Raw genomic sequence first — 12,038 nt, 5'->3', positions numbered from 1 at the left:
TCAATTCCATTATTGGCAAAATTTTGAGTAAGTCTGGAATAACTTGGCTATGTAAAATTTTCTTTTTCCACCAGATTTTATAAAAGCTAAATAGAGATCAAGTATTTCTCATAAAAAATTTTTGTCCGAATTGAGATGTGCTTTAAGGGCAAAATGCACACCAGATTTTGAAGACTTACTACAACAACAAAAAGAATATATAATAGCTCATTAATACTTTTTTATATTGTTGAAATGATAATATATTAGCTATATTAGCTGAAATAAAATATTTTATTAACATCAATTTCCCCTGTATCTTTTTATTTCTTTTAATATGGCTACTGGCACATTTAAAATTACATATACAGCTCTCATATTTCTACTGGTGTGCAGCAGTTTAACTCACTCTGTAAAACGTTCCCTAAGAAATAAAATAATTTAAATAATCCTTTATTTCTCATGGACCAATTTTGTGACAGATGCTGGAGTAAGTACCTTGTAAATGTTATCATAGTTAAACCTTATAATCCAGCAAAGTAGGGGTTATTATCACCATTTTATAGATAAGAAAATGGAGACTCAGAGTGGTTAAGTGACTTGCCCAGGATCACACAGCTAATAAACAGCAGAGGATGAGTTGAGCTCACATCTGCTCCTTCTCCAAGAATTAGGAGGCTGAATAGACTGTTATTTATCAAGATGTTATTTATCTTGAGATGAAAGCTGCTATGCAAATTAACACTGAATGCATTTATAAGGAAAAAAAGAAATAAAGCCACAGGTAATCAAAAATCTAAATGAAAAGGATATTCCCATACTGATGATTTTTTTTTCTTTTTAAATTTTTCTTCTCTCTTCCTTTCTCTCTCTCCTGCCACTGCTTTGTCAACTAACCCATACTGAGTAATATGAAGAATTATCTGCCTGGAAACTGCCTAGACTCTGCCTATTTTACCTCTGATCAAAGGTGGAAATAAAGGTATATTCGATACTTAAAAGGGGGCTAGTGCAGCAGAATTCTAACTCTATCTAAAGCCAGAGTCCAACTTCTCACTCAACATAAAATGGTCTGACCTTCTCTGCTAAGAGGCTACATAATTCATTTGAGCCGCATGTCACTCTCTTCCAGAGTTTACCAACTCCCCTAGCTTTAGCAATGAGCAAGCCATCCACTCAAGGAACACATCTCCCAGTGTTAAATCTATGTGCATACCGCAGCAGAATGGAAACAAGCCTGAGGTACTTACGATAAGAGAATGATTGGTTATGCAAAGAGAAATAATAAAGATAAGGGAATAATTTCCGACCATCCGAGGAATGAATCAAAGGATTAAATATAACTCATTGGCACTACCCGCACAGTAATCCTTGACTGGCACAATGTAGGTGAACAAGCATGAAGAATGCCTCTCGAAGGGGCATTTTTACTGACTTGTATCTGAGCCATATTTTCTAAAGAGAATTTATGTGGCTTATAACCCTTCTTCAGCCAAGATGGCATCCAATTTTTCACATGTAATGGTAGAGATAATGCAAATAGCAACCAACTGCTAGAATGGGAGTCAAACCAAGGGTAGATCGGGAGAGCGCTATTTGTTTACTTTTTTTTTTATTATTTTTTTCATCTTATTTACAAGCTCCTTGGGCTGTGTGACTTGACGAAATCCTTCACTCTCTTACCTTAACCCATCCCTACATTCTGTACAGTTGTGGAATTCAGTACACGTCTTGCAGTTTTCACTGCATTTCCGGCAAAGATTTTTCTCTGTTAAAGAAAAAAAAAGTTATAAATCAGTAGGTAAACTGGATTTCATAAAAGCTTGTGAAGATCTTTTAATGTTTGTTAATGTATGCTATAGTACCCATGCCTTGAGTAGAAAATTGCAGCGAAAGTCCCAGAATCATTGTTTGTTATTATTTCTCAGCAAACCAAATTCAGGTAGGAACTGAAATACTGGGAAACACCTTAGACTTCCTTGCCATTCTGCAGATGAGAGAACTACAGCCCAGTTAACTCTTAGTTGAATAGTTTATAGGCTTTTCCCCTCTTAGTCCCATTCTCTCTCCCAAGTAGGGTTCCCTAGCTTCCAATAATGGAAATTCCACTCATGAAGCCGTGCTAACACCGCTATGTGTGGACTGGAAAGCAACGCTGGAGGCTGCTGAATGGGGCGGTAGATGCCCATGCTTGTAGCTTTTGGGACTATTCTGATGAGCTGTACTGGGAAAGGAAACCTACATTTAAGATTACAAGGTAAGAATTCCTTATTTCATGCATCGTCTAAACTAGTGTCTTGCACTTTATAGCTGCTGTGGAAATGATATAAATGTCATTATATTTCAGATAGTACCTATATTCTGGAGAATAGAAATGTATCAGTTTGAACAAATATACTGTGAAGACTGGCTTTCCTGTTTAGTACCAGGCCCATATTGTTAAAAAAAAAAAAATGACAAATTCACAGTTGTTTTATGGTGGAAAATAACAATTTGGAATAATATAAAAATATACATATTTTTAGAGATGGGGTCTTGCTGTGTTGCTCAGGGTGGATCGAACTCCTGGCCTCAGGCAATCCTCCCACCTCAGCCTCCCAAGTAGGTGGGAATACAGGTGTGATCTGGTATATTAAAGAAGGCCTTTTACCTTAGATAAAATTTTGGAGACTTGGTACCTGCTCGGATATGCAAGTGGATTCCATCCACATATATGTGCAGAACCAAATGGAGCTTTGTTCATGGGCTTCTCTTTCTCTATCTGCTTTTTAAGTCTCAGTGTTTTTCAACATTCCATAGAGAACACTGCTTTAATGGATGTCTGCAAGGACCTGCTAGATCTAGACTGAGGTCTCAGCATGAAACACGAAGCCCTTTACAATCTTAGGGTAGTTATCAGATAGTCTCTGTCACTGTGTCATTGAGAATACTAGACATGGCATAGAATCTGAACTCAGACGACCTAGGTTTGTATTCTGCTTTGAGCACCTTTGGTGGGCAAGTCCAGGGTCTCTGTTCTCTCACTTGTTAGATGGAGATTATAATGATACTTGCTTCTCAGCTTGTCTTAAGAAGTTAATGAAATTATTCAAGGGAACCACATAAACTATTAAGCATTGTAATTATTACTAGTCATGATCATATGTGATCACTATATTGTATATAAATGGACTCATTAGAAGAGGAAACTATAACAAAGGCAATTACATAGAAGGAGAGAGATACACAGACCACTTGAATCAACACTACATGGTAGCTGAAAGTAATAGCCTTTCTTAATTATCTACCTCCCAGGCTCTGGAAACAGAATTGGCTCTCTCAATTATCTTGATCCTGTCATACAATATTCTAGAACCAAATTTCCTTCCCGAGGCTCAGATTTCTTGATAGAAATTGGACTTCCCCCCCTCAAGGAATATGGCATATTTCTGCAAATCTTATTCCCTCTCCTCTCTCCTAGTTTCTCCTTTCTCCATCAAGTTGAAGCTCATGTTCCAAATTTGGGGGCAAATAAGAAGTACAGGGGAGTCCCTACTCATTGCTCTACAGGGCATGTTAGGAGACTCCATCTTCCTCATAGAGAAATAAATGCCAGCCTTTAAATCAAGAGAGAATTTTACTTCTTAAGAAGCAAGAGTAATCCACTTTAGACTTCTGCTTTTTTTTAAAACAATTCTTGTTCCTTTAAATTTGAGTTTTCTTTTTCTTAGATTGTACAAAAACATGAAATCTTATGTCATCGTATATCATGGTGTGACATCCTTGTTAAGACAAATTATCTAGAACTCAGAAATAAAGTAAAAGTTACCTGTAACCCTTTTCAGGGCCACGTGGGAGCACTAACAGGTCTGCCCAAAGGGCAATGTGCCGTTGTCTGTTTGCTAACGACAGCTGATTAGGGCCCAAACTCTGTGAAGTTACATGTTAATGCACAGATTTTTGTTTGGTAAAGTTGCAAATGATTTCTATCCATTAGAAAAAATACCCGCCAACATTCTAATTTTATTGCCATGTGGAATATTATTCCATTTTGTCTCTAACTCAGCAAAAGGATTTCATTTTGCCTTTCCTGGTGAACTGTTGTACCTGATCATCTTTGAACCCATTTATCATCTTACATGTTCCCTCATTAATGGGTTAAGTAAGTCTTTGACAAACGTTTGTTCTACATTTACAAAAAAGTCGTGTTTTTCGAACTTTTCAAAAAGTATATTTTGATAGCATACAGGCCTGGTGCCCATTTGGTGAGGGTGCAGAAGACTGCAGGCCTTGCCGCAAAGTCAGCTTACAAAGCCAGCCCCTGGCTGGCATCTGGGAACTTGGATTTTGGGAGGGTTCCCATCACCCTAATAAGAGTGGCTCATATTGTCTAAAACTGTTTGTACAAACAATATGGTTTATGATGAACACCTCATTTCCTTCTAGGAGTCTGGAGTTTGAGTCCACACTAGGCCTGACCAGCCCCCCAGTAACCACAGTGGGCGTGGAGTCTCTAATGAGGTTCCCTCATCAGGTCCCTCAACATGGGGTTGCATGTTGCCACAAATTGTTGCTGGGGCAATGAACACATTGACTGCCATGTGAGTTGTATTTAATTCACTCTGGTTTTCAGCCCGGGGCCTCGTGAAGCATATGTAACTCATATATCTTTTCACTTTGGGAGTCATGTGAACTATTTTTCAAGTTGCATATAACTCACGCACAGAAAATGGTAAAAAAGAACAAATTTTTCATTAAATTCGAAAGGACTGTTTTGTTTTTGAAGTTTTCATTCTATTTTCGTAATAAAACACTGTGGCCCCAGGAAAAATTTTTTTTTCTTCCTAGCGTGGCAGTCAATGTGTTAAACATGTCCTCTGTGACTTCTCTGGGAGGGGACCCTTGGAAGCTTGTGTGTGGTTTCCTCTGGACTTTGTCCCATACGCCTTTTCCCTTTGCTGATTTTACTTTGTACATTTCGCTGTAATAAATCATCCCTGTGGGTACACCAGTATGACTGTAACGAGAGTATTGTGAATATTCCCAGCAAATCACTGACTATGGGCGTGGTCTTGAGGGTCCCCTGACAAAGTTAGTTACAGGCATTTTTACATAAAGCTTCTGAACTGTTCTCTTAAAATAAATTGGCTAGATCCTGTTTGATATGAAGCAAAGCCCAGATTTCATAAAGGAGGACTAACCCTCCCAAGGTCACTTGAATGAAATCCCCACATTTCTTCTCTAAAACCCAAATATTTGAAGTCAACTCACTGGTGTCCTGATATGACCCATCAGGGCAGTGAGTAACACAGCTGTTGGTTTCTTCGTTCAGGAAGTATCCGTATTTACAGGACAGGCACTGGTCGCCGTGGCTGCCGAAGCAGGCTTCACAGTTGGGGGCACACTTCCTGCATCGCTTCTTGTCAGCATGGTAGTGGCCAGGGGGACAGCTGGAGACACAGATCCTGCGTTGTGGAACAAGAAGAAAGAAGGCAGCATCACTAGCGACTCAGTCCTCAGCCTTCTCCTGGAGGTGCTAAGCAAACAGCTGAACTCAGCCTCAAACTCAAGTTTCAAGCCAGGATGCCAACACTACATCCAGAGGGACTAATTCTGTTTGTTAAAAAGCTTCTTTCTGCGCAGGCTGTTGAAGTAGCAATGCAGTGACCCAACATCACATCCACCAAGGAAGGCATCTCGTGTTGCAAACTATGTTCTAGTTTGCATCTGGCTCTTTAAAAGGAATGATGGTTAGAAACTGAGTCTTAAGAGGAAGGCTGCGGTGGTGAATCACCACTAAAAAGATAAGTATGTGAGATAATGCATATGTTAAACAGCTTGATTTAGTCATTCCAAAATGTGTGTGTGTGTATATATATATATGTATAAGCATCACATTGTGCAGCACAAATATATACAATTTTTACTTGTCAATTGACACAAATAAAGAAAAAGGAAGGTCTAGAGGGGCACGTGCTTAGCTGGTCCTTCCTCACCAACCCTCCAAATGTGGGAGAAGACATTTGCAGTTTCATAGCATGCATGCACATATGACATGTTGTAACTCAGTATAATTTTCATCATTTGGAATTATACAGGGAGGCAGTGGACAAGCACAGTGGCCTCTTTTCTGTGCTTAGGTCCTGGCGGGAGAACAGGAAGATGCAGGCTGCTTTAATGCACTCCGTGGCATTGGCCCTGTGGGGACACCTGGGACATGCTGCAGGGATCTCATGTGGCCTCTCTCTTACCTGGTGTTGTTTTTCAGCTTGTAGTAGTAGTGCAAACAGTCATTGCAGTGGTCTGGTCCTGGCCCGTCACAACCAACCTCACTGCACTCAGGGTCACAGGGACCTTGCCAAAAGAGATTAGAACAACAGTTGGAAAAAATGATTATAGAGCAGGTCAGCTTTACCTTGAATTTAATATAAAATAAGACTTTTTTTCTTATGCAAAGAGAGTTTCTTTAAGATGGAGGAATAATGGTCAATGTGGCTGTAAGTCCAGAGATGAACCCTTGACATTTTTGACTTTAGACTCTTAGGCAACCTCAACTGACTGAGTATCAAGAATGTAAATCCTAGTCATGGCCTGGTCTTCAAAGCACATATGGCTGCACAAATATTTCAGCATTCAAACGAACTGTAGCAACTGGAAAAAACCAACTGCAATTAAATATGCATAACAATAAAAATGTTGGATTCATAGAAAAATGAAAAGTTGTTGACAAAAAAGAAAAAAACGTTATTATTCAATGTCTGGACCAAATTGCTTGTCTCATCCATGGTCATTAAAGCCATTGAATACCTCTGAAATACTGTGGCCAGCAAGAAATATCATTATGGCATCTGGCACAAGCTTATTAGTATCTAGTCTTGGATTACAATGCAGGTACTTCAGGCACAGATAATAGATTTAAAATTGCATCCTTCCAAGGGCCAATGGGCAACTCAACAGAAGAAAATGACATATAAATTAAAAAAATTTGAGCAAGCTTAAAGAATTCCAGACCTGGAATGAAGGTTCCATCTCTCTTGCTACATATTCTTTGGTATAGAACTTGAGAGAATGCACAGTAAGAAAAAGAAAAAAGCTGGGAAGATGGAGTTATTTTATGATTTATGATTGATGCAAAGTTGTCTAATGACATGTGCTCCTGATAGAAGTTTCTAATTCTCTTTTTCTTTGTTCTCTATATTTTGGGACATTTGGACTTACAATCTTCAAAATCTTTCCCACTGAAAACTCATATGACTTTAACTAGCCATAAATATATTGCATGAAATGTGCAAACAGTAAGTCAAGGATACCAGGAATATTTTGAATCCTACTTATTTTAATCAAAAGGATTTACTATTGAACTTTGGATTCCTCTAGTCATTATGTGACCATGTTTTATAATTACTGAATCACAGACACCTAAAATGTTAGAACTGGGGTGAACTGACTTAGAGAAAAATCTGAGATTTTTCAAATATCCTTACTTTACTGATGAAAAACTGATTTTCCAAGCATTACACTATGGTCATTAAATGCCACTGAATACATCTGAAATACTGTGGCCAGAAAGAAACATCAAATGGCATCTGGCACAAGCTTATTGGTATCCAGTCTTGGATTCCAAAGCAGTACTTCAGGCACAGATATCCTACGGCCAGGAGAGTTGGCATACATATAGGTCCTGATACTTATTTACAGTTTCCTGCTTAGAGGCAGCAAATCATATACTAGAGATGACCTCTTGATCTGAAAGGAAATACATCATTTCAAAATGCTGTAGACTTGAAATACACTTCTGATTAATTGCAAGAGTCATTTGACAGTATCATATATTTCTATTTTCCCCAAAGCTTTAAATGGATCTCTAAATTAAATTCCAGAGCTAGTACAACTTGGGACAGTTTAGCTGTCTACCATTGTACACCAAGGGAGTGGCGTCTCTGCTGCATGAGGGTTGAAGTTCAGCCAGCTGTGGTCTCACAGTTCCTGGGGTTCGATGAAACCGTACGGGGATCTGGTTCTGATAATGCCATCTGTGCCTCTAATCAGGCTTACTTCTAAATGTAGGTGAAAATCACAGCTCCAAATAAGAGGAGTCACGGGTGGCCCTAAATTTTCACCAGATGAATTCTAGAATTAAAAAAAAAATCCCAAAACATTTATTCTTGATATTTGCCCAAAGGGCTCTGTATGGCAAAGTTAACATGCTATGCTGTTTCTTTTATAATCTTAAACTGTCCCAGATGCAGTTAAGCATTGTAGGTTGCAGGATAATAATGAAATAATTGTCTTTGTTCCCTCACAAGTGCCAATGTCAATGTTTTAGAGATGTAATCAGAAAAACCACAAAGATATATAACTGTTCAGAATCCTAATGTTACCAAAATTTCAGTTGGAAATATTATCAGAATTTGAATAAGGTAAAGAGTAATATTATGCTCCATTTATGTTTTTGGATACACTTTCTCCTATCAGAGGAGACGAAATGATTTGCTAGTTATAAATAGTAATGTTACAAGCTCAAAGCAAAACAAGACAAAATCTAACACAATCTAGCTCTGGTTAGTTCAATTAGTCTTAATTATCCAAGAATGTTATTAACTCTAGGATACTACCTATTTAGAATAAAAGGAATTACATGCATATTTAAGATAGTCTGTTCAGGTGATTAATGAAGTACTCTTATCTTCATTATCTAAAGAAAAATCTCAGAACTGCAGGAAAAAATATTTCTCATCTAAAGGTGTATTATAAACAGCTCTCCATTAGGAGAAGTTTTGTCCATTATGTGTTCTATATCATATCTCAAAAGGATTGAATACTCCTAGAAATGCTAGTCAATGCATCAAGACAGTAATCAGAACTATAATGAGAAGGATTAAAAAACAATTTGCAGGTGATATGTACGTAAAACATCCTGGAAAATCGACTCTAAAACATATAAATTAATGAGTTAAGCAAAGTGGACATATATATGCAACGACCAATAGATTTCCTACATACCAGCATATACTAGTTAGAAAGCATGGCATATTTTACATTGCAAGAGCAACAAGACCCAAAATACTTAGGTGTAACATTAACCAGGAGAAAACTATCTAAACTAAAAAGATTTCAGTAAAATGACGCATAGTCTATGTTTTAGATGGAAAGCTTGTATATTGTAAAAACAATTCTTCCCATGAGATTGTATATAAATTCAAATTAAATTCCAATGGGACTTTTAAAAGAGGACTTAAAAAATCATTCTAAAATTCATCTGGAAGAACAATAGGGCAATAATTGCTATGAAAATGGGAAGCAGATGTTCTACAGATATTAAAATACATCATGAAATGAAAATAAGAAAACAGTGTGGGTGGTATTGGTTTGAGAATTATTAGACAGATGAATCAGAAAAGGTGGTACCAGAAGAGACCCTGATATAAGAACTTACTATATTATCATAAAGGAAGCATCCTATGCTAATAAAAAAGAAAGGACAGTTACTCAGCCCATGATGTTAGCCTGTTTGGAAAATAACTAAAGACAGAGCTTCAATTCACACTGTATATCATAAACCAAAATAAGTTCCAGATGAATTAATGGCCAAATGTAAAAAATAAGAGATTACCAAAAAAGCATGTAACTATTTAGCTGATCTTAGAGGATAAAACTGCAAAAAATCACAAATGTTGTATCTGAAACTATAAACCCTCCTCTCTTAATAATTTTTTTCTGTCAAAACAATACAAAAATTACACTTGGGAAGCAAGTGATAACTGAGAAAGTTTTCAGCAAATATGAGACAATGTGAAAAACAATAACATACAAAAGACTTCTCATAAATAGATGAGAATTATTGTCACCTTGAATAGAAAAATGGGTAAAAGACAGTTGTATTTAATTCAGAGAACTACAGAGGAAAAATGTTTAGATTTACTAGCAATCAATGCTATAAAAACTTTAAAATGTGTGTTTCTTTTTTTTTTTTTTTCACTTTTCTTTTTCCTTTCTGGTCAATGCTGGCAGGAATGAGTGCAATAAACACTCACACAGCTGGTCACAGTGTAGACTGGTACTCTTGTCTGGATAGCAAGGTGACAAAATATTTCCAAGCCCTAAAACTGATTATCTCTTTTGATGTAGTAAATCTTAAAACAGAACTCTGTTCTACAGAAATAATTAAAGATATAGACAAAGATTGATAAATATTGATGTTCATCCAAACATTGTTTAGAATAGTGTAAGATTCTTAACAAACTATGCAGCTCAGATTATGGGTTAAATAAATTATAGTATGGATATTTAAATATATGAATATACCAATACACAGAAACACAAATATTTGGAGGGATTAAAAAATAAGACAGAAGAAAATATATCAGAACATGGGTAGCATACTGTAATACCATTTTGAGATTATCCCACGTGTGGGGTTGATCCATGAGCTTCCTTTCCTTACCCTGTGTCCCACTGGAAGCCAGCTCACCTGCATAATCCTCCGTACCATAGTCGTCTGTGGGGTCTTCAACTCGGCTATAGCGGAAACGTTCTACTTTAGGAAACTCGTTGGTTGGTGAATACGGCTGCACAGAAGTGCCATAGAGGACCAAAGACCATTCTTTCAATTTACCTTGAGAAATAATAATGAAACCACACTATGACCACATATTCATTCTTTAGCTTTGTGACTGAGAATATGTTGTCAGCAAACATATTTTAAGTCCTTCTCACTCAAGAAAAAGCAACAGAAGAACTGTGGGAAGCAGATTGGTATGAATCACTGTGTCAGACACAGGACTAGAAATGCATAGTTTCTATCATTTGCAGAATTAACTATTTAATAATTCACATACTACATATTTACTGAGCACCTCCTATAGGATAGGCCTTGATTTAATCAGCATTTATAGAAAGATGGAAAAAAACACACCTTGAATTGCTGGATCAAGGGCTGAATTTCAAATTATGAATATTTAAGAGAAGCACAGAATCTTATAGAAGGCGTTGTTTTTCTAAGTATAAAAGTCTTATTTGACCATTTAAAAAATTTTTGGCATTATCTGACTTGTTAATAAATAGACAAAAACAACTCTTTGTTCCACCTAATTTTTGAATAGAGTCATTCAATATTAAGAATACATCCCTATTTATACCATCCTATGGACCTACTCTGTCTAATATGATAGCCACTAGACACATTTGGCTATTTAAATTTAAATGAAGTAAATTAATTATAATTTAAACATTTAGGTCCTTAGTGACACAGTGAGCATATTTCAAGTGCTCAGTAGCCATATGTGGCTATTGTGGTCACTATACCAGACAGCACAGATATAGAACATTTCCATCACTGCAGAATGTTCTACTGGACAGTGTTGCCAAAGAGCATTTTCTGGTCAAGGATGCCTTGAGACCTGCAGCAAGTGTTTCGCCTCCTGTGAGTCTGGATCACTCACAAGGAACACTCTGCTTTAGTTTAGTTCTTATTTATTCACTTATTTCTTAGCTTCATAAAATTAAAGTGTTCAATGCAAAAAGTTGAACATTAAAAAAAAAGGAAATGTGCCTCCAGGCCATTAAGCTTAATAAGATTCACACATCAGAAGGAATCAACCGTAAGTAGGAGTGATGACTGGTAGAAGGCAGGATCCCTCTCAGTTTCTCTCCCACCTGGGCTTAACACACAGAATCCAGGCAAGGTCAGGGGTTAGGGTCTGGGACTAGCTCAGAGAGGGATGAATTTCATCTGTTGGCATCTACAATCACCATCAAATCGATGCCTGACATTTCTAAGTGCTTAGTAAATGCTAAGCACGGGCCTAAATGCTTTGTAAGTTTTACTCCATTCAATGTTCACAACAACCCTAAGGTCAGTATTAGTATTCTCAGTATACAGAGGAGCAAACAGAGGCACAGAGGTTGGTAACTTACCCAAGGGCAGTAAGAGGACAGACTCATATTAAAACTCATTCTGAATCCAAATCTTGTGTCCTTAAACCATTATACAGTACTGTCTCCTGTTCATTTCTAGTTTAGTAGCCTGACATTTAAAAATTAACTTATTCTGTGATACCTTTATTTTTGCTGACATCTGT

The 12,038-nt window shown here is 37.1% G+C and overlaps 1 protein-coding gene across 2 annotated transcripts in view; it reads right to left on the bottom strand.

Moving 5' to 3' along the window:
• Window positions 1–12,038, bottom strand: part of PCSK5 (proprotein convertase subtilisin/kexin type 5) — a 436,684-nt gene that overhangs the window by 158,599 nt on the left and 266,047 nt on the right. For both annotated transcript variants that reach the window (XM_012650669.1, XM_012650668.1), the window contains exons 14-17: window positions 10,430–10,573; window positions 6,210–6,312; window positions 5,230–5,423; window positions 1,663–1,747 (exon numbers count right to left, since the gene is read on the bottom strand). In XM_012650669.1, the coding sequence (XP_012506123.1) occupies window positions 1,663–1,747; window positions 5,230–5,423; window positions 6,210–6,312; window positions 10,430–10,573 (526 nt within the window). The remainder of the gene's footprint in view (window positions 1–1,662; window positions 1,748–5,229; window positions 5,424–6,209; window positions 6,313–10,429; window positions 10,574–12,038) is intronic.

The sequence above is a fragment of the Propithecus coquereli genome, unplaced genomic scaffold (genome assembly GCF_000956105.1).
Source record: "Propithecus coquereli isolate 6110/MARCELLA unplaced genomic scaffold, Pcoq_1.0 Scaffold339, whole genome shotgun sequence".
NCBI classification, from domain to species: Eukaryota; Metazoa; Chordata; class Mammalia; order Primates; family Indriidae; genus Propithecus; species Propithecus coquereli.
Note: the sequence above shows the minus strand (reverse complement) of the source record. Positions and strands in the feature narration are given on the sequence as shown.